At 38.8% G+C, this 23339-nt stretch overlaps 1 protein-coding gene across 4 annotated transcripts; it reads right to left on the bottom strand.

The window, feature by feature from the left end:
• Positions 1-1828: 1828 nt before the first annotated feature.
• On the bottom strand, positions 1829-23330 carry RNASEH1 (ribonuclease H1). 4 transcript variants are annotated; one of them, XM_039331845.1, is made up of 9 exons: positions 23260-23330; positions 21032-21106; positions 18315-18436; positions 16079-16264; positions 10887-10986; positions 9564-9618; positions 5848-5932; positions 3122-3246; positions 1829-2471 (listed from the first exon to the last, which is right to left on the bottom strand). In XM_039331845.1, the coding sequence occupies exons 2-9, from the start codon at positions 21079-21081 to the stop codon at positions 2385-2387; spliced, it is 810 nt and encodes a 269-aa protein (XP_039187779.1). In that variant the 5' UTR covers positions 21082-21106; positions 23260-23330; the 3' UTR covers positions 1829-2384. The 4 variants fall into 4 exon arrangements, with proteins under 4 accessions (XP_039187779.1, XP_039187781.1, XP_039187778.1 ...); XM_039331847.1 differs by lacking the exon at positions 23260-23330 and adding an exon at positions 21251-21410; XM_039331844.1 differs by lacking the exon at positions 23260-23330 and having other exon boundaries at positions 21032-21244.
• Between the last annotated feature and the right edge of the window lie 9 nt (positions 23331-23339).

Raw genomic sequence — 23339 nt, forward strand, 5'->3', positions numbered from 1 at the left:
TGATTGATGAAGGGGATATGAAAGAGGTCTGGTTGTGAGAGGCCATTAATAACCTTAAGAGAACCAGTTCACCATCAAAGTCAGATTGCAAGGCATTTTACAAGAGTATAACTGCTTCAACCTACTTCCAGTCTAGCTCTGCTCTTATTTCCATATAAAATCTGCCTATTGCTCAGTTAGCTATGTGTAACAGGTTTCTAAATTCACTTTCTAATCATTTACCCAATATTTATGTAACCAAGTGAAACCAGAAAACGCGTCTCCGTCACTTTCCCAGATCCTTCAGAAACATGAACTATTCAGAATAAAATGGCTGTTTGCTATCACAGGGATATGACATTTCAGCTTGTATTTTTGCACTCCTTTCAGCGCAAAAATCAAGGGAATCGATCAGATTTTGACAAATCTGTCTCATAATGGGGTCTATAACTTCTTTTTAAAACCTGTAATCTGCTAAAATGGCTCTGTGATTAAATTATATATTATATTGCCATGCAGTCTACAGCATATGATGATCTGTTTTGTACAAGCATATAGAGTACAGCAACCTTTGTTTTATAACCCTGGAGAATCAATACATATTTAATTTAGAAATGTTGGCTTATTAAAGCCACAAACATACCCCAGACAAAACTCTAGAGCAGGGGTGTCAAACTGCCAGTCCATGGGCTGGATGCGTCATGAGGAAACCGCGCCCACCCCATTGCCGGCAATGGGGGAAAAGTTCCGATATATTGCGCAACATCATGTGACATCGTTGAGTTTGACATGTCTGCTCTAGAGCAGTGGTTTTCAACCTTTTTAATGCCACGACCCCCAACCGGTCGTAAGTCGAGGACTACTCAACTGGTGCAGCACCGTTTGCAGAATGGGACTTTTGGCGGGCTCAGCAGGGCAGACAGCCTGGACAATTCCTATTGGCTTTTGAAAGCCAATAGAATTAGACTCTATTCAAGAGAGTCTATTCTATTGGCTTTCAAAAGCCAATACAATAAAAGGGAGTAGCACAGCTAAGGAAAAGGGGGGAAAAAATGGCAGACTGCATTGTTTGGCGACCCCCGTGAAATGGTCGTTCGACCCCAAATGGGGTCCCGACCCACAGGTTGAGAACCACTGCTCTGGAGTATCTTACCCCAAAAGATGGGTTATGGCTTTCAAAAGGACATGCATTCATGCAGTGATAGGCTGAAGCATTTCTCAAATGGACATTCTCCTTCTGAAATAAAGACATTTTGATGTAACTATTTTATATTTTTACATATAAGTACAAAATTTGAATCTCCCTGGGCAGATCCTCAAGAGTCTCCATTATAAGAGCTTAAATATGTGCACTAATTGAAGGCAGATGGGTGAAAAGTGACCATTCTAGTTTTCTGGAATGGTGTAAGGCAGCTTAACTAGAGCACCAAATCTTGTCTTACCTATTCCATCTCCTTAGAAGGCATAACAGGCACATGTTCCAACTCTACAGGCTATAATAATTGATCATTATACGAATAGATGCTATCTTCCTATGCAGATTGCTTCCTGTCAAGAGTGTAAATAGAACAGTCTGAACTTTGTGGAGGAAAAGGATATGAGTAGAGTGAATAAGTAATAAAACACACCCAATGTGTTTTCAGGTTCTGGACTTGGACCTATTTGATCTAAATTCAAATCCATCCTCAGTTACTGAAAATCATAGTGTGATTGGAAGCCAATCATCTCCGTTTACCTCACTAAGTAGAGTTTTTGAGGGGTGGGGATGAAAAGTAGGAATGTTCATGTTAAGTCACTTTAAACTCCTTGATAAATAGTGGAATATGCATGCAAAAAAGAAAACCACAAGTAGCAAACAGGTTTATTGTGCCAGCATTATCTATTAGGTATGCCAGCACCTATGATCATTTTATTTATACAAGTAACAAAGCAATTTGCTCCAAAAATATAAACACCTGAATATACTGTGAACATTGGTCTTACATACAGAGTTTGCACCAAATTAGGTAAGGTATGATTTAGTAATTTTGATTTTGTACTGTGCTGTACTTTCCTTTCTGTATTGTATTGCAGAGAATTGTAAAATATTGTATTGTATATTTGTATACACAATAACATCAAGATAAAAAAACCCTTAAGAACATATTGTTGTCCAAGCAATATTCCCAATCTGCTGTTTTACGTAATTAATAAGATGCAAACATTCAACTCTTGAACACAGTTTGAGAAATGGAGGAGATGCTCTGACAACATATAGAGTACATAAAAAGCATTTACATTCTTAACCATTTAAGCCAAACATCGGTCTCATTTATTCTAAAGCATATAGACTCTCAACAAAAATTAACTGAAACAAGCTTAATCTTTATTCTTATCACTAAGTGGAGTATTTGAGTTATAAAATGCTAAAATAATGATTTTCCAGCTCCTTCTTTTGCTAATCGATCAGCTGCTTCATTTCCAGGAAAGCCAGCATGACCGGGAACATGCATCTGTTGATAATAAGAGTCCAAATTAATTACTCCATACATATAACAATGTGTGCTCTACAACTATCTGCAATATTCACTTATCTTCCTCTATGCCTTATGGTGCAGCATGCATATCAGAGGATCCAAAGGAATATACTGTATAGCTTGGTACAGTACATGAACCCAGCTGCAGATTTCAAATAAATCTCTTTCGTTTAGGTCAGTGGTTCTCAACCTGTGGGTCGGGATCCCATTTGGAGTCGAACGACCATTTCACAGGGGTCGCCAAACAACGCAGTCTGCCATTTCCCCCCCCCCCTTTTCCTTAGCTGTGCTACTCCCTTTTATTCTATTGGCTTTTGAAAGCCAATAGAATAGACTCTCTTGAATAGAGTCTAATTCTATTGGCTTTCAAAAGCCAATAGGAATTGTCCAGGCTGTCTCTGCCTGCCGAGCCCGCCAAAAACCCCAGTCTGTAAACAGTGCTGTACCAGTTGAGTAGTCCTCGACTTACGACCGGTTGGGGGAGTCACGGCATTAAAAAGGTTGAGAACCACTGCTTTAGGTTGACATAACCCATTTTACACGTTGCTATTCATCAGAGCTACGTTAATCAACAATCTGTGAATTTCTTTAAAACTTCAGTCAGTTTTTAAAAGAACATCACTTACCCATTGGATGTCCATGCCTTCTGAAAGCTTAGCAAGCCTTTCAAAATCTTCTCTGTTTGTTACTTCTTTTCCTGCACTGGTTTTCCAACCGTTAATCTTCCAGTTTGGGATCCAGCTTGTCACACCTATCAAAAAAGTGATTGCTACCGTAAGACTAATTTGGATGACTGCTTCAGAACCTCTGGGGCTATCTGCTGAAATTCTCCTCTGCCTCTCCATCTGAAACAATCCCATGTGACTGAGCTGATCCAAGAGACGAACCATTTGATAAACCAAGTTGCTCGGTAGATAGTCCCTAATATTGGCTCAAGCTAGTTTGTAACTGCAATCCAGACAAATCATATACATTCTACTTCATTTGTGAACTTCTATCATTTAGTTTGGGGTCAACTGCGAGTCAGAACAGCACTGCTAATATCAAATCTGACATCTGGATATCTCACTGCAGTTATTCAATCCTGATTCCAAATAAAAGTTTATTCAGACAATTTCTTTATCAACTCATCACTACCCTCTGCTTCCAAAAGCTGAAGCAATTTATTGATTTACTTAGTTACCATTAGCTACATTTTCATCACTTTTCTAAGGTTCCAGTGATGATCTGATCTTTACCTTGAGGAATTCAGTATATCTCTGAATGTCAGACCATAGAGTAGGACTGGATGAAGGCAAATTGAAACGTGATGAATCCTGACAGATGATAATGCCTGGCAAATCTCATGCCAGGGTGGTGGTGATGGTGGGAAGTGGGGCAGGAGGCAGAGAGAGAAAAGAGAAACAATAGCAGCAGCCCCCAATCATCCCAATTCTACTGTCAACAACATATATCTTGAGAAAAGACTATTTGCTGCTTTTAACTAAATGGAAAAACAAAATACACATGCATAAACCATATTTAAAGATATTATACGATAACCCAAACCTATCTTTGGGAAATGGCAAAAGAATATACAGGTAGTCCTCGACTTGCAACAGTTCATTTAGTGATCATTCAAAATTACAACAGCACAGAAAAATGTGACTTAAGACAGTTCCTCACAGTTACGACCATGATCACGTGATCAAAATTCAGATGCTTGGCATCTCGTTGATACGTAGGATCGTATGCTGTGTCCCAAGGTCACATGATCCCCTTTTGCGACCTTCTGAGAAGCAGTCAGCGGGGGATCCAGATTCACTTAACAACTGTGGCAAGAAAGATTATAAAATGGGGCAAAACTCACAACAAACGTCTCACTTAACAATAGAAAGCTTGGGCTCAATTGTGGTCACAGGTCGAGAATTATCTGTATACAGTTGAAGATAAAAGTAAAAAAGATAAAAACTTCCTCAGGTCCAGCTTAACATCTGGTGGCTAGATGGAGAAGTCCATCAGAAGCTGTTAGGATAGAAATATAATTTTTACCTTTATCCATGCAATAAACTTAAACTTAAGTGTAACTCCAGTCTGGAAACTATAAATCAATCAATCTCTCTGTTCTGAACTCAAGGACTAATATGAGCATTAATACTGCCAATTAAATTCTTGAATAATCTGAACTACTGCAAAAGGAATTGGACTGTCTAAAGTTGCAAAATGGCAGTGTACTCCATCAAAACCTCTTGATTTTACAATTTGGACTAAGTGCATCAGCAGCCACTGATTCCTAAATTACAAACTGCATTGAGTTTGGTTTTGATTAATGGTGTTAACAATAATATTTTTTTTTACAATATTAAGATAATTCAACAAAGGATTTTTTTTTTGTAATTATTGGACACCCCAAAGAATGGTTTAAAACAATTGTCTGTCAAATCCACTGTGCTAAAAAGACAAAGGAGATGCTTGCTCATATGATATAGGCTTGTTCCATTTTGGTGTAATATTCAGAAATCTATTAATACAGTTTTGGATACAGCAATATCCTTTAAAAGCATGGATGTTTCTTATTTATATATATTAAAATTTAGTATTTAACATTACATGAATAAAGAAATAATGGAGACTAGCCAAAAACAATTAATTATTCTTTTACAGTTCTTTTACAATATTGATATCTGTTTTCTGTTGATGAACTAGCTCTCTGATCACACAATGAAAAGACTGATTAATACTACTTTGCACAGTCAAGATTTAATGCTATATTTACATGCAGAGCGGTGCACTTGCTTACCGCAATATTCAATGACCTGGGAATACTTGCATAACTATACATTCTTTTTCATCATATTTTACTAATATCTGCAATCTCACTTTGCTGGAGTTTTTTGTACAGGAAGAAGAGCTGTGTGTTTAAATACATGCAAAGGAGGCCCTAGGTCTGCTTGAGAAAGCAATGCAGATCATTAGAATCTGCTTCTCAAAAGATTGCGGGTTTTGTACATAGGCCACCCTCTTTGTCGAAATATAAAAAGACTGTACAGCAAATGCTCTCTAAGTATGACAACACCATACAGAAAATTTCATCAAGGGCAATCAACCATAGCATATTTCATTTCAGACCCCATCTCCTTGCAGGAATATTATATATTCTTTCTTTTTGGATTTATGTTGATGTGCTTTAAAAAAAAAGATAAAAAAACAAGGAGAAAAATAATTTCAAACATTTTTAATTGCAGAAAAAAATAAGTTTAATGGATGTTGATCATGTTTGGCAGGACAAGAGAATGCATGCCTTCTGTAATCTGTTATCATTTTAGGAGGCGATTTTACCTTACATTCATTTCTCAGCAACTAAAAAGCTTACCGTTAATGGTGAATTTGCTGTCAGTATAAATTGCCAGTTTTCTGATATTTTGACTCTTTGCTTGTTCTATTGCCTTGCAAGCTGCCTGAAGAAAACATTTAGAGAACATACTTCAGGAGTGAAGAAGCTGAATAAATATTGATTTTAGTTTTAGGACTGTAACCACAAACTGTAACCCATACCTGATACACGCAATCCTTAGAATCGACTAAGTTTCCTTCTCAGGAGCTTGGTAAAAGATAAACAGGGAACAAGTAATACCTATCAAATGGTTTCTACATAAAGTATCAGTCAAATAATATCTGTTGGTGAAGGAGCCATTGCACCTTGCCTGAAGGGAAGCCTTGATCATGTTAACAAGACTTCAAAGTGTTAGACAATCTTTGCTTATTTCTATATTATTTTTAATGCAGTGAATAAGTATAGTTAGTTTCCAGAAATGTTCCCGAAGCCAAAATATCACAGTAGTTCAATTTGCTACTATGTGATTTCCCACATACCCTCCATTACATGGCCTTTTCATGTTTCTAAACTGTTGCTAATCCTTCTGCTTCACACCATGCTAATTCTGAATATGATATGATATGAGCTTTCTAACTCTGAATTCTGACAAAGAGTTTGGAGACAAATCCTGTCTCAAATCTTTCTATGAACTTTGGTTCCCTGATTGCCTTTTAAGGAACTTCAGAGACAGGGCAGTTTGAAGGGCAAGAAAAAATAAGGGGAAAGTTACCGAGTGGGAAGAACTCAAATAAAAATTGCTGCGATTCAATTGCAGTACAGGACACTTTATCCCAAGTTCCCTCTGAAGGATGTAAACCATACTGATACCAGAGAAAGTTTGTACCTCAGGGTTGAACTGCAGATGTAAGCCACGTTTGACTATTTTGACATTTACTTCATATAAATATTTCATCGGCTCTTACATCTTAAGTGTGACTAGACAGGAATTTTCTTGCTGGAGACGGATGAAATGAATGTTTGGGTGTGACTATTAGAATTCAAATTCAGAAACTGTAGTTTTATTTCAACAACAAACACATCAGTAGACGAGATCACACTCAAAACATTAATAACGATCCACTCCTGTGGTAAAACTCCCACCCTAGGGCCTCCCTGAATAAAATCATTTTTTTTTTTTGAACACCTGTGGGAAAATGAAGATAACATTTTAGATCTGAAGTGAAAAGGGGCCGTGGAGCATTTGTTTGCAACACTTTTAAACAACCTGCATCTTGTTTTAGGAATTGTGCAGCAGCTGTGAAAGGCCATGTGATCGCAGGAAAAGATTGCACTGATTTAAGATGTTGCAAACAAGTGGTCTATTTGTATATCCACATCCTTTTTTCCCCTCCGACTTTAAAGCACTGCACAGTCATGAGGCAGAATCATTGAAACCTCTCTAGCCTCAAAATGTCTGAGAGAAGCCAGCAAGAGTTAAGTGGCAGGACAGAAGGATTTCCAGGACCCTTAAAAGCCTGGAATGTGTTCTTTCAAACAGCCCAATTCCATGTTGCTTGATTTTGATAGGAGACAACCAACCCTCTGAATTGTGCCTATTAAGAAACCTTGTGCTATTTGGCACTGAGCCTCAGACAATAGCCTTGGCATGATAGTCTCAACCAGATGAAATGGCTGGTTACCTTTCAACAGTAGCTGCCCACAGAAAATATTTCATTAATCCAATTAAAGTACTTGTTCACATGGCCAGCTCTAACATCTCCAAAGACAACTTCACTGGGCACATTAGTGTATAACCACAACCAAGCTAACACCACACTGAACTTTTAGAATAAAAATCAGTAGCTGTAAAACACAGCATGGATTGGGAATATACCTGGGCAGCAACATCAGGTGCAGATACTGAGGAGTTCACAGGAAAGGCCTGTGAACAGGCTGATGCTAGTTTCTCACAGTTTTAATTGAGTCTGTTTGATATCCATGATTCATGTTGTGTTGGGTATAAAAGCTTTCCAAAGCTATCCCGTGACATGCACACGCCATGGCAGAACACTGCAGACGTATTTACTGGTGTCTATCCCGGGGAGCCTTGCCTGCTTACTCCTCTATATATTTGCTTTTCATAAACTTTACCACGATCACACTAGTTTGTGGGGGAATTTGCACGCGCAGCAAACTGCCATGCATTGCCCCCCACAAACCTCATAACCTTTTGATACCCTTTGTCCCAAGGAAGCAGCCAAAAGATCACCCCCTTTTGACTAAATATCTTACCTACCTAAATAAATAATATGCTTTAAGTTCCCCCTTATCTCTTCCTGTCTTTATCTCTTCTTGTCTTTATCAGTTCTTTCTCCTTTTCTAATTTACCTGTATTTGTTTTTACCTGCTCTCAGCAGGTAATATATTACTAGAAAATAATTGCTTATATGAAGGAATTTTTCAATTACTTTATGTCAACAGCTAAAGATTAAATTTCTAAATGTAAAATGTCAGCAGTTAATGGTAAAGCCTATGTATATAAAAAGTATATAAGAAACAATAAACTCAAGAGTTTGTCAAGCTGTGTGAAGCTGTGTTCTGCAGCTTCAACCCTCTGCTCAAGACATGCCTGAGTCTTTTTCTTAGCATCGTTACAAAAGTTTTCAGCTCTTCTTTTTTGGAAACCTCTCATAGGTATTAAATAAAGAAATGAAAGTTTAAGAAATATACTGAGACTACGAGCTGGAGCTTTTAGCATAATCGGTAAAAGACTGGATACATATCTCCTGTTCTGCCTTCAGACATGACTGCAACGTTTGAAGAACTGCAAGTCAGTGGAACATTTAATACTGGGTATCTTCCATAAAAACTGCATCATACTGCAAAACCCTACAAATAATTTTATCTGGCAATAGTAGATATAAGTTTGAGAGCAAAATTATCACTCTGAATGAGAATCCTTCCCCAAACTTGGATTTCAGCCAAATAACCCACAATTAATGCTCCTGAAAGTTAAACAAAAATCTAAACCTAAGAGGAGCACATCCACTTTGAGATTTAGTTCTTGGCAAAAATTGCCCCCCAACGAGAGTAAATGGACCAAGATTATCTGGCTCATTCAGATCCCTTGGAGCTGACTATACCCTTCTGATTAGCATAAAAGTGAAATACTGAGGCTTGGCAGGAAATGCTCCAGTAATAACTAGACAGTCCTCACTTAATGAATCTAAATGGGATCAGAACTTGTACTGCTGAACAATGTAGTCATTAAAGTGAGGATCCGAGGTGACCATAATGATTTATGATGGCATTTTCACAGCAGGATTCTTTGGGTGGCTAAGCAGGAACTTTTCTATTATCATGTCTTGTGACTTCCCGCCAGCTTCCCCATTGACTTTGTTAAGAGGCCAACAGGGAAGGTCTCAAATGGTGATCATATGACCACAGGACACCCCAATGGTCAGAAATGTAGCCTAATTGCCAAGTGCCCAAATTCTGATCACGACCAGAGACAATGTGACAATGGCAACCTGCAAGGAAAGGTCACAAGTACACTCATTCAGTACCATCATTAATTTTGAACAGTTACTGAATGAGTGGTCATTAAATAAAGACTACATGTACAGTAGACATTAATAGTGAGGATTTCCATTTTACAGCAGGGCAGATCAATCCATTGTAGATGAACAAATCTCAGACTACATTCCTAGCAAAATTAAATAATTAGAATGGCCTGGTTGCAGACGTTTAACATTAATTCACTCATTGCTTACGTGTATTTCAGCCCTTTGATTTGTTTGCCGTCCATGAAGTCTTTCACTATTATTTCTGCCGAGGACAACATACAGCAAAATTATTGAAAATAGCATTAAGTCAAAATATGATTTCATACAAAAATGGGTGCAGTATAAATGGCGTCTTAGACTAATGTATATAATTATTTCAATATAGTCCATGCTTAATGATGGCTAACTATGGCTAACTGGGACTGGCAACTTCCTAAGAGATACCGTCATAAATCGAAGAATCATGTGACTATGCCAACTTATGATGGCAGTTCCAGTTGCCACTGTTAAGTGAATTGCACACAGTCATTAAGTGAAATGTCACGTGACCATGGCTTACAACTTCCCGAGGGCTTCCGCATTTACTTTGGTTGTGGGAAGCCAGAAGGGAAGATTGGAAATAGCAACCAGACAATAACAGAACAGAATATCAGAGTTGGAAGGGACCTTGGAGGTCTTCTAGTCCAACCTCCTCCTCAGGCAGGAAACCCTACACCAGGGGTAGGCAACCTTGGCTCTTTTATGACTCATGGACTTCAACTCCCAGAATTCCTGAGCCAGCCATGCTGAAGGGAAAGCGAGAGGTTTCCAAGCTGAGCCATGCTGGCTCAGGAATTCTGGGAGTTGAAGTCCACAAGTCACAAAAGAGCCAAGAGCCTACCCTGCCCTACACCATTTCAGACAAACCAAAAGACCGCACGACACTGTGACCAATCATAAATACAATCAAATGATTGCAGGGGCACTGTGAGGGCTACAAACTCAGGAACTGGCTGTTAAGTCCCCTAATTCACCGCTGTTGTAATTTCAAAATGGACGAGTAGTCATTAAATGAGAACTACCTGTACTCACTTGATTTACATACTAATAATTTGGGTATAGGTAAAATGGTTGTACACATGGGACGGTTTGCAGCCAATAGTTCCCACTTGTTAAATGTATGGCAACTGCCAAGAGCAGGTATGCAGAATTTCTATTGGTTAGACAGATACATGTTGTGCTTTGCATGACAAAGTTTGCATTTCAAAAGTAGGTGTGACCAGGGTCTCCTTTGGACAGGTGTCACTTTATTTACTTCTTCGCTCTGAAAACTGCCCTGACAATTTGACTCAAGGTTTCACGATGACCAGCCATGAATCAAATGATAATAAAAAAGTTGTCCAAATATCTTCTTAGCCCTTCCATCTAAACATCACATCCACTCCTCTTTAGAGTTCATCATCCATGGTATGTTTGTAAAGCTATAGTGGAGATCATACGATGCCTGCCAAAACGTCTCCTAGCAGATATAAAGAAAAACACCTTACTCACAGAGGGTGATCAGGTCCCCAATATACACCTGTTCCAGCACGTGCTGCCTGGCGTCCATTACTTGAACAACATCCATCCGTATAAACAGCTACATAATCTCCTAAAAAGGCAGATTTGCATTAAAACAGCAAAAGACAATGTCAAATTCCTAAACAATTTAAACAAATTGTTTCTGTTTCTGGAAACTGCATTTAAATACAGATAATAAAACTAATTCAGCGTATGATATACAATATTTAGCCTGTTTTAGCAAAACTCTTAACTCTTGTATTATCTAAGCATTCTATACAATGGAAACCAAAATTGAAAACTGTAGCTGATAAATTGCTAATACTAAAATAAATAATTCTGTGGGAACAGGCCTATTGGAATTATCAAGAATATTCTTTTATACGTGGAAGAAAGTATCTAAGGCTGGAGTCTCCTCACAACAGCAGGCAAGATCAAATACATCTCACTATCTTTATAAAAGAAAGAGAAAAAGGAAAAAGTTTCATCAAGAAAACACAGATCCACCCTCTATCCATAGAAAGAAAAGTATCTCCATACTTCCATTTCAAACAGTGGAAGATGGTAACTGCAGCTAGGACTAAACAACATGGTTTCAATCAAGCAGGAACTTATACCCAGCACATCACACACTATTGAAAACTTCCTGCTGAAGATATCACTAGCCAAAGCTTGCAATGCAAAAAGGAAGAGAAAATGGATCATGTAGCTAAATGGTTAGAGGAACATTATTAGCAATGGCTGCACTCTAGTGGAATGGACTATGATTTTGCTGTAACAAGAGCAAACTCAGGAAGGTGGATCGATTCCAGGATGATTATAGTAGACATTCTGTGCCCCAACAATGAACTTGAAACAATGGCAAAAACTCTTTATAGAATATGCCAATCTTTTTTTCTAGTTGCCTAGAAAAGGAAGGCACAACTGCCACAAATGAAACAATTGCCTTCAACCACAGATGAGGGATTAATTTAAATTCCTATAGAATTAAGAAGAAAGCAAATAGCCTGCTTCAAGATGACAAGGCTACTAGTTCTAGAATATATCAGACTGAAGCAATAAGAAATTTCTATTCTATTTTATAGGATAGAAACTGAAGAGCACTTTAGAAAGTGTCTTATATGGAGTAGTAACCAATGCCTCAGAAGCCACATGAAGATTTCAGGAGTGAAACCTATGAATGATAAAAGTAGGAAAGTCAGTGAAAGATCACTAATAATTCTTGGTAAGATCACATCTATAGTGAAAACATATTAGGCCATGGTCTGGCAAGCATGCTCAGAAACTAGGAGAGAAGAGGGAGGGATAAGACATAAAAAATAATGATATCTGCCTAAACCCTATAGCACAGCGGTTTTCAATCTTTTTAATGCCGCGACCCCCAACCGGTCGTAAGTCGAGGACTACTCAACTGGTGCAGCACTGTTTGAAGAATGGGACTTTTGGTGGGCTCAGCAGGACAGAGACAGCCTGGACAATTCCTATTGGCTTTTGAAAGCCAATAGAATTAGACTCTATTCAAGAGAGTCTATTCTATTGGCTTTCAAAAGCCAATAGAATAAAAGGGAGTAGCACAGCTAAGGAAAAGGGGAAAAAATGGTGGACTGCGTTGTTTGGCGACCCCCGTGAAATGGTCATTCGACCCCAAATGGGGTCCCGACCCACAGGTTGAGAACCACTGCAATAGCAGAACTCCATGTGTAAGAGGATCAAAATTCCATCTGTAATGGAAGAGAAATCAGAAGCTCTTCATTCCAGAGGACCATTCACTCTTATCCTCAAATCCCCAAAAACTGGGTTGAGATACCATGCAGAATGGCATCACACGGCAGACATCTAGCCATTCAGGCATTCCACAAATGTTAAGCTGAATCTGGGGCATTATAGAGGGAAATCCACTTAGGAAGATGGCCATAGCTCCTGCAAAAGTAGCTTGATTGCAGGACAAAAGCCCCAGGGCTGGTGATCCCAGCCTCTGGAATGCTTGCCTGATTCCAGAGGGGAAACTGTCTCCTTTTGATGCCTTAGAAACTGTATTCTGCAAGAAGGAAAATGGAAAGCAGGAATGTCTTAATCTGTAAAAGGCAGGCCTGGAGTGAAACGGGACATTTCGGTGCTGCCATCTTGCCAGAGCCACTTTGGCATGGACAAATCGCCCTGGGAAACTCACAGTGGGACAAATTGCCACGCTCTTCACAGCACCTCCCTTCACGAGGGAGGCAATCATTAACCACAGCGTCTCAATGGGCCACGTCTCTGAATCTGGCATCATACTGCTGTGACTGGCTGGTTGGGTCGGAGTGTGTCCACTACACACAGCTGTCTATCAGAGGGGGGAAGGGTGTGCTGAAAAGTGAGGCAAAAAAGCCTTCAAGAGAAGGGAGGCAACTCCCCTCCATGAACGGCAGGCTAAGCGGGAGTCACTGACAGTTGCTAGATGGCTGTCACTGTCCCTGCTTGCCCATCTTCCCGTCCTGGAACAGTCACTGTCCAATGCAGCACACTGAAGAGGAGGTCTGCAACATGAGACTGGAACAGATGCTGTCCTCTTCCAAGGGCCCGCGGGGAAAAAGGAACAGCTGAATGCAGCTCAGGCAGAATGCTTCCCCGGCAGGCAGGACATGCCTCACACCTGGGTAGTAACTGCAAATAGCCCGCAAAGCAGACACACTCCAACCTGACTGACCAGCCACACCCACAGGAGGCTGGACCTGGATCCAAAGACGTGGCCCGCTGCAATGACATAGCTGATCTCTGCCTCCTGCGAAGGGAGGTGCTGCAAGCTGTTGCACGGCAAGTTTCCCGTGGCGTTGTCCCACGCGGAGATGGCTCTGGCAAGAACGCAGAACCGAGATGTCATAGACCTGGCCTGGAAAATTAGCTCAGAGAGTTCCTCTCCTCTATGGTTTTTGTCATGCCTGCTAAAGTAGAAGAAATGCATAATTCAGCTTTGGATAACTTCCCTCCATTACTGGGAAACAATAGGTAAATTTATAACCGGATAAAATTCCTTCCCCTCAAAACCATTTTCAAAGCCTACTCCTGCCTCCCCTTTCCCTAAGCTTTTCCTTTTGCTCCAATTCTGTAGTGTGAATTGCCAGGTGGGAGGGGCTACATTCCAGAGGGTCAAGAATGTGATGGGTGAAAGAGGATCAACAAAGCTCTCCCCTAGAACTTCTGTCGATGGCAGGGGTCTTCAAACTTGGCCCTTTTATGACTTGTGGACTTCAGCTCCCAGAATTCCTCAGCCAGGCACGCTGGCTGAGGAATTCTGGGAGCTGAAGTCCACAAGTCATAAAAGGGCCAAGTTTGAAGACCCCTGGTCTATGGTGAGGAGCAATAAAGGAACTGCTTAGAAATAATTGACATCAATATTGCCAAACTAAAGCAACTACTTACATAATTAAAGCATACTCTGAGAAGTTCAACCAAACTATTTAAACTTCATTGCCTCTTGGCCCTCTGGAACGTAGTCTCTTCCTCCTGGGAATCCAGATTATATTCTATCACACATACCCAACAGTTAAGCAAATGTTGCCCCTTATCTGCTTGTTTGATCCATTGCTAGCTTTGTTTTTTTTCCTCTCCCCCATTTTCCCCAGTATTCATTTTAGATACTTATAGAACTTGCAATATTCAAACCCCAAATTCTTATTAACTCTTTACAGCTACTAAGCATAGAAGCAATATTCTAGTGCCAAATTTCTGTAAGAGTGAAGACATACAGTTGTTCATCAAGAGAAGAAATATCATACAAAACAGATTCAAAGGCATTATAATAAATTGCAGAAAGAGAGGAGTTACCCATGTATGAGAATTCATTCTTATTTGGCAGAGGAGTATAAGGAACATGTGTGTATTTTACACACTTATTTGTACATTTGTTCCCTGAAAGCACTTTGTATCGTCTTTTGTGTGGTCTTGCATTATATAACTCAGATGTAGTCTTGTTACTGTAATAGCTATGATAGTTCTGCTTTTTACCAAAGCCTTAGAAAAAAAGAAAATGATACCACTATCAAATTGATAGTGTAATGTTCATATTGAAGAACATCACTGGAGCTCCTCACATTTTAATCAGTTTAATTCACACATCCAAAGGTCTTTTCACATGAAATTTTCCTTATTTACAATTTTTTTTTAAAAAAAATCTTTTTAAATTACAGAATAACTTTAGGAAAAATAATTCACATACACGGCATTAAGAGATGATCTTTTCTCTTTATCAATTTATTCATCCAAAGGCGAAAGGTAACACAGATGGTATTTATATCTAATAGAAAAAATATGCAGGATTTTGTAACTAAGAGATTACCAGCAATGATTGATTACCAGCAATGATTTGAGCATTAACATCAAAAAGTAGCATTGCACATAGTACAAGCTGGTGGCGCAGCAGTTAGAGTGCAGTACTGCAGGCCACTTTAGCTGACTGTGTTCAGCAGGTCAGCGGTTCAAATCTCACCGGCTCAAGGTTGACTCAGCCTTCCATCCTTCTGGGGTAGGTAAAATGAGGACCCAGATTGTTGGGGGCAATGTAAATATATATATACATTGCTTACTGGTGTACACCGCTTAGAGAGTGCTTGCACTTAAAGCGGTATATAAGTCTCATAAATAAATAAATAAAATAAATAAAAGCAACTTCATCGCTAGAACCATACTTAATTTTGATGCTGAATTGATACCACCTGTATTGCAATTTTCTGGTAAAAAGAGAACAGATTTTATTTATTACCCAAGGGTGTTTGTTTGGGGGTATTTTACATTTTTCAGACCACTTTGGCTATTAGAAAGCATAGCATGACTGAACAACTCTTATTCTTTCAGCTGTAACTTTGTTATAAAGCTTTACCCATCAATTCTATTTTAAAAAGCAAGGTAATTGCTCATTAATGATCGCAATAATTTTGATTTAAAGTAACAACCAGAGGGGCTACATTCCAGAGGGCCAAGAGGCAGCGAGGTTTAGACAGTTTGATGGGAGAAAGAGGATCAAGAAAGCTCTTCCCTAGAACTTCTGTTTATGGCAGGGGTCTTCAAACTTGGTCCTTTTATGACTTGTGGACTTCAGCTCCCAGAATTCCTCAGCCAGGCACGCTGACATACAGTTTTTCATCGAGAAATATCATACAAAACAGATTCAAAGGCATTATAATAAGTTTCAGAAAGAGAGGAGTTACCCATGTATGAGAATTCATTCTTATTTGGCGGAGGAGTATAAGGAACATCTGTGTATTTTACACGCTTATTTGTATATTTGTTCTCTGAAAGCTCTTCGTATCGTCTTTTGTGTGATCTTGCATTATATGAGTCAGATGTAGTCTTGTTACTGTAATAGCCATAATTGTTCTGCTTTTCACCAAAGCCTTAGGGGAAAAAAATGATACCACTATCAAATTGATAATGTAATGTTTATATTGAAGATCATCACTGGAGCTCCTCACATTTTAATCAGTTTAATTCACACATCCAAAGGTCTTTTCACACGAAATTTTCCTTATTTAATATTTGTGCAAATCTCCTCAAATTTACAATTAAAAAAAATCTTTTTAAAATACAGAATAACTTTAGGAAAAATAATTCACATACACTGCATTAAGAGATGATCTTTTCTTTTTATCAATTTATTCATCCAAAGGTGAAAAGTAACACAGATGGTATTTATATCTAATAGAAAAAATATGCAGGATTTTGTACTAAAAGAGAGGATTTGATTACCAGCAATGATTTGAGCATTAACATCAAAAAGTAGCATTGCACATAGCAACTTTATCACTAGAACCATACTTAATTTTGATGATGAATTGATACCACCTGTATTGCAATTTTCTGGTAAAAAGAGAACAGATTTTATTTATTACCCAAGGGTGTTTTGGAGTATTTTACATCAGCTAAACAGAACATACTGTACAGATGGCTGGAAATGCCAATGATTGTGAAAGCTAAAAAGCACTGATGCCTTTAAGGATTATTTATATAAGGTTAAATGATTTTTGCTGCTCATACAGCCTGGACTCCCTTGGTTTTTGGAGGAGCTTTGAGAGATGAAATGGTGGTAGAGATGCTAAGAGTGCTATTGATGGAAGACAAAGAGTAAACTTGACCAAGGAAGAGAAAGCAGCTTTCTGAAGGATTACCTCATGGTAATCCACTCTCTGCATTAATAGATTACCAGCCAGTGTCTTACCAATTCAAACACTGCTGTGTAAGTAGGGACTAAGAATATCTGTAAAGCCACTCTAAGGATTATTCTATGCATCTGTCGGAAAAAGTAGTTTGGAATCACCCTGAGATGAATGGCAGCTGTGTAGATCCCAGGGAAGTGTCTAACACATTGTCTAGCCCAGGGTAGGCAACCTTGGCTCCTTTATGCCTCGTGGACTTCAACTCCCAGAATTCCTGAGCCAGCCAGAAATTCTGGGAGTTGAAGTCCACGAGTCATAAAAGAGCCACGGTTGCCTACCCCTGGTCTAGCCCTATTATCTGGGAAGAATTGGAACCTGTCAATCCTGAAAGAGTAGACATGTCCTTGGGGCTGTGTGAGCGCTTGTGTTTTTGGCCTATGCCTCCTGATTGGACCAACTTCCCCCACCAAAGATGACACATGGTTGAGTCCATACAACAGTGATCCATGCGAGGGACTGGTTCTACCAGCTTCGAAGGAGGTAGTGGTGTAGCCTTTCCTCAAGAAACTATTCCTCAATTTAGCAGAGTCCGGCACCCATTTGTTTTCATCCAATCTTCTTAGGGAGGCTGCAGATAGGTCAGTGCAAGATCTTTCTTGCTATGGTTATTTCTCAGCTTCTTTTATTTTGTTCAGATTTTGCATTTTACTAATAACAACCATAATATAAATGTCATTGGAAAAGCTGCAGATTTTAAAGTAATGGGATGTTAGCTCAATACTTGGCACATGGACTATCAAAGTTCAAAGGCAAAAATCTAGAAAAACCCACTCTTATTGCCACTGCCATACTTGTCTATTTCTATTCTAACTTCTCCAGCTACTGTGTTTTCTCATTAAGCAGAGGAAAATTATCACTGCGGCATTACATTTTTCAGACCACTTTGGCTATTAGAAAGCATAGCATGACTGAACAACTCTTATTCTTTCAGCTGTACCTTTGTTATAAAGCTTTACCCATCAATTCTATTTTAAAAAGCAAGGGAACTGTAAGACTCATTAATGATCGCAATAATTTTGATTTAAAGTAACAACCAGACTGCCTCTATCAAGAAATAAATACAGCTGAAATTATTTTCTGGAGGTACAACCAGTTCATTGGAGTTGTGAATTTCATTTGAATATACAGTTCATCCTACTTACTTTTCATTACATCTAGTATATTATCTTTAATTATCAGAAAGCTATTTCTATATTTCTGCTATTCAAATTTAGAAAGTTGCATAGTATACCTGTTGAAGAAATGGATGATTCTGCTGACTCTTCATTTATAAAAGCCCAAGCTTGTTTCTTTGTTGCAAACTTCTTGAAGCTGGCATCCTGATATCTATGAACTTGTTCGTTACATTCATCCCTGTCAAAATACAGTGGAAAAAAGAGCAGCACATTGTTTAGATTACAATATCACAAATTCCCTAAATAGAAAATGTTAGCTTCTTTTAAGGTTTTCTTTGAAAACCTGTGTGAAATGAAAACAGAATGGGAGAAATTTCTTCTGTAGATTTGCTTAATTTATTTACAATTCTAGTTACTTTGCATACCACAAAGCAACATGTCATTCAGTTGAACAAAGAAATATGATAGAGATAGGGGAAGCTCTAGAAGATAATTTCTTACTTTTAAAGCTGCATATCAGCCCAGATTTCTTCTCTCCTTCCACAAATGTGTTTTCACAAATAGTCAATATAAATCTATTTATGAGTGTTTTATTTTCTTAAATTTTTACACTGCCCATTTCACTAAGTGATTTGGGTCTTGCAACCTATCTACACATATGGTGTATTCATGAAGTCACCTTGGCTATTTCTCATCTGTAGGATGAGATTTTCAGAGTCCCAAAACATATTCCCTTGAAATTGAAGTCTCAGTAAACTTAGTTACTCTAATTTTCATGTAAATCTTTATATTCCCTTTTAGAAGCACAAAGTTGGAAACACCATCTTCTCTTGTTAATTGGTATAATGTCTTTGTATGGTTACTTAAAATTGAAGGATATGACTGACTCCAAACTATCTGGTGAACTTAATAGCTCAGTATTGAATATGGCACTAAATGACTTCACTGTTTTTAAGGTTTAGTGTTAACAGCAACTGATACCTATTTAACAGCCTATCATCTTCCTCAAGAAATCTATTGCCTTTATGCCTCACTGCTCGCTTACTGAGATGGGCAACCATAGAAATAACTGAGTGGACAAATTAAGCATGGATGTCTTAATAGGCTTGAGGATTTCAAGAAACTGGTGAATTAGTGAAATAGCTGTATTGCCTATAATAATTCTCTGCTACTGTTATTAGTAGTCCTGATAGGTACTTTCAATTGCAGAGTGTTTATTTTTTTAATTGTTCACTACCCAGAATTATGCTGAGTGAGATAGGCAACTGTATAAATATATAATAAGTTGCAACTGTAATTATTTGATTGACACAATGACATTTTGGGGAACAGAATCAAAGAGTATGAAATAATGCATTCAATTTAGCAGCTACTAAGATTGTTGGCCCAGCAGGGACAAAAATAGCCAAAGAAATAATTAAAGCCTGGGAAATAAGCCCTGATCAGTCAACAGGAATGCTGATTTACCACCAGCTTACCAGGTACTTAGGAACCAGTGACACAAGAAAACAACACTCAAGGACGACTTAATAGCCAGACATCAACATCCCCATCAACTATTAAAAGCCACACGCAATCAGGCACCATATAAATACTATGCATTTATAGAATAGCCCAGTGCACATATTCTGGAGAAAAGAGAAATTCCCTTAGGATGTGCTCCATTATGAGTCTGAAAGAAGAATAAACCTCTGGTCCCGGTGACTGACTTAGATGATTGGATCCTGCAACATTTATTCTGGGACATGTATATTTGCCTTCATTTGCAACTATAAAATAAATCTTATATATAGTTTAAGAAGCTTTTAAGGGAAGATCCAGAGTCAAGGCTATCTCCTCTCCTCTCTCAACTGGCTGAACTCTACTTCTCAGATTATCCTACGTACAAGTGTTGGAAGAAGAGTCTTCATCCTGGTTCATCCAAGCCGGGAATAAACATGGCAACTGCTTTGGGAAGAAGGTTGTAGTTTATTGGAGAGGAGAGCCAGACAGGAAGATGGCTCTGGCAGAAAAGACTAGAGAAAAGAAGGGCTGAGCTCATGGGTAGTAGGTTTTTATACTCTCTAGCCTTTTGTTTGGAATAGTTTCCTGTTCCTGTGGCATGAACTTTGAGGCTATTTCCTGTGTCACGTATTCTGACCTCAGTTTAGGTGTGCCTCTCTGGTATTCTTTATGGTAATGGGGCTAATGACACCTAGAGTTTGGGTAGGGTATGCAGATTTTAGGTGTCTTTGTCTTCTTTTTTTTATTAAAAGTTTTACAAATTATAATATAAACCCACCCATCCCCTCCCCCCCTCCCCCAAGCTGATTGCAGGGTAACAAATAAACAAACAGTCTAGCTAACATAAACCAACTAAACTATCAATCAAAACCATAATACACTTTAACTCCTTCTCAAAACAAATATTAACAAATTAAGACAAAAATAATAATACCATTAATACTATTAATAATTATCTAAAATCTATTCAAAAGCAAGATAATACTTTTCAGAAACTGAAAGTGTCTTTGTCTTCTTGATCTCCTAGGGGCCTTTCTGCTGGTTTACATCTGCATTTGTATAGGGCTGGCTTCTGCTTGGGAGAGGGAGACCTGGGCATGCTTTTATGTCTCTCTAAGATCCTTGAAGGAAATATATTTTTTCCTGCCCTTTTAATATTTCCTTCTCTGGTGCGGGGGGGGGGTGACTTCCCACACAAGGCTGTTCGAAAGGTAAAAGGAAGCGGGAAAGTAAAGGTGTCGCACCTAAGGGATTCTTGCTTTAAAGGGATGAGAGAGAGAGAGAGAAAACGAAACATTACGGGGCGTGAGAAAGATGCGCAGCTACTCACCAGGTGTTATACACTCCTATTCTCCTACCTCTCCGCACCGCGTAGAACATGCCGCCGCTGCCGAGGGCTTCAGAACTGGTGGGAAAGAATGGATGAACGAGCAGAGCTAGAATCCGGCGCCACATAATAACTAGCCCTGCCGCCTCCTCCTCCCGCTCCCTCCCATCTGCGCCGCCGCCGCCGCCGCCGCCCCGTCTCAATCTCGAGAGTCGACCGAACACAGAATCCACGCTTCCGGATGACGAGATAATCGAGAGCCGTCGAGGAAGTATGTCGCAGCTGTGGGACCGAGAACCGGAGACACAAACAATGGGGGAGCAACACTTCCGCTTTTCAAGCGTGACTGCGAGTCGAGCATCAACTAAGAGTTGATGTCGCGCCTCGCTACCTACAGCAGCCTTCCAGTGGAAACCGGAAACACTCTCCCGTCTCTATGACCTCGCCTAAGAAAGTTTTTCAAGACGAAAGTAGTTTGTGCACATGCGCCACCGCGGTTTCCCCCCCACCTTCCAATTTCTGCCTCGGAAAACCGAAAGCCTCAAGCGAGCTTTCCATGGCGCATGCGCGAATTTTTGGCGTTTGTTTTGAAGGCGGGAAAGCGACTCAGCTGTTCATGCTCGTAGATTGAATGATCACCATTTAATCCCTATTACATTCAGAGGGCCCACTTCTGAGCTGCAGTAGGAATGGTTGACCTCGACCTGATTTTTTTAAAAAAACGTTTAAATTGAAACTACAAGAATTAAGCGATTTCAATTTTAAGCAGGATTTATTTACAACGCTTATGCTGCATTATTCTGTTTAGTTCTTAAGTTTTCGAGTAGCATGACTGATCGAGTTGGTATCTTCTATAATTTGTGACAGAAATTTTGTAAGCCACTTGTTACAAATTGACGACTAAATTAAAACTCCCTACTATACTTCCCCCCCAAAAAAACCCAAGTAAAGATAATGAACCTCCTGTGAATTGTGAACCTAATTATAAGATAATTAGTTGTTCAATCTTTTACATGGGGAAGTTTTAAGAAATTCCTTTCTAAAGTAATTTAAGGAGAAATTCGTTTCTAAAATTAATACATAAAGAAATTTACTGGGACAGAGAAATGCAAGACAGTTAAAAATTACGTAGGACTCCAAATAAAGTGTTCTAAAATATTGGATAGTGCTATTTGATGATCTGGGTTGGCATAACTTTTTCTTTTACACAATCCCTATTGTTTCCTAGACAAGTTGATTTATTTGGTCTTTCCTGTCCTTGGTGCTTAGCAAATGGATGGAAAAGAATTACAAAACCTAGAAATCAATTTTTGAACTAAAATAGATTACTTGAATTCAAATTCACCACCTTTGAAAGCTGACAAGCAAACTAATGTTTCCATACAACAGGAACTTATAGCAATATTGGATTTGTTTGTTCAATTTATATACCTGCTCATATTGAAGCAAAACAAAGTTTAAAGCAATATAAATATCTTTAAAAAAGCATAGAACACATAATCAAAATAGGTTAAGATAGCATCCTAAAAATAGAACTATCAGAATAAAGCCGGGGTATTCAGAGCTTGGTTCTTACAGACATTTGTGTTTTGTCACTGGGAAGTAGGGTTTATTGGATATTTACATATAACAGTTTGTCCTATCAGATGTTACCAACTTGTAATAAAATGTTTGCAAAAAGAAAACCAAGTTTAGAGAACACTGAAAACCTAGCAATTTAATCCTATTAGTACCATCTTTACTGTTGCAAAATTTGATTTTCCTACTCATTCGTCTTATTCTCAGATAAACACATTTGAAAATACTTAGAAAAAAGCCACTTATAAAACTGCATTTTTAAATTTCAAAAATGGCTGGGTTTCTCTCCCCTTCCCCAGTGTTAAGAATACAATGCAAAAGGAAAAGGCTAAGGCTTGTTCTCACGTTCTATTTTAGCGTTCCAGTTCCAAACAAATACTCCCAATTTCCCTCTCCTTCACTTTCTCTTTGTGTCCGGCCTAATAAAGAACACAGATGAATAACTTAATAGTTTGCATGCTATCTCGTGTCTTTAAAGGGGCTAATAAAGGCATGGTTGCCATATAAAATATTTTAAAATGTATTTTGTGTATATTACAACCAGCTTAAAACGGATCCTTGTTCCCCTCCTTTTTTTTTTTTTTTTTTAAAGCGGCCACAGCCGGGACTTTTCCCCAGGAGGCTTGCCGAAGCCCCTCAGCGCGCAAGATTACCTTCTGCACGGAGTTTACTCCCGCTACCAAACTTCACGAAGGCGGGAATCTTCTGCGTTCCAGGCTTCCAATTGACCCTC

Source organism: Crotalus tigris, unplaced genomic scaffold (genome assembly GCF_016545835.1).
Source record: "Crotalus tigris isolate CLP2741 ecotype Arizona unplaced genomic scaffold, ASM1654583v1 scf7180000024439.5362192, whole genome shotgun sequence".
Taxonomy (NCBI): Eukaryota; Metazoa; Chordata; class Lepidosauria; order Squamata; family Viperidae; genus Crotalus; species Crotalus tigris.

What these genes read in the sequence shown, in the direction of transcription:
- RNASEH1 (XM_039331844.1), bottom strand. Translation starts at nt 21,156, where the DNA reads ATGTGGCGCCGGATTCTAGCTCTGCTCGTTCATCCATTCTTTCCCACC. An exon ending in ATAGGAGTGTATAACACCTG is followed by an intron (nt 18,437 to 21,031) that starts GTGAGTAGCTGC and finishes GTATTTTGACAG; the next exon opens with GGATGAATGTAACGAACAAG. An exon ending in TGGGGACCTGATCACCCTCT is followed by an intron (nt 9,619 to 10,886) that starts GTGAGTAAGGTG and finishes TGTCCTCGGCAG; the next exon opens with AAATAATAGTGAAAGACTTC.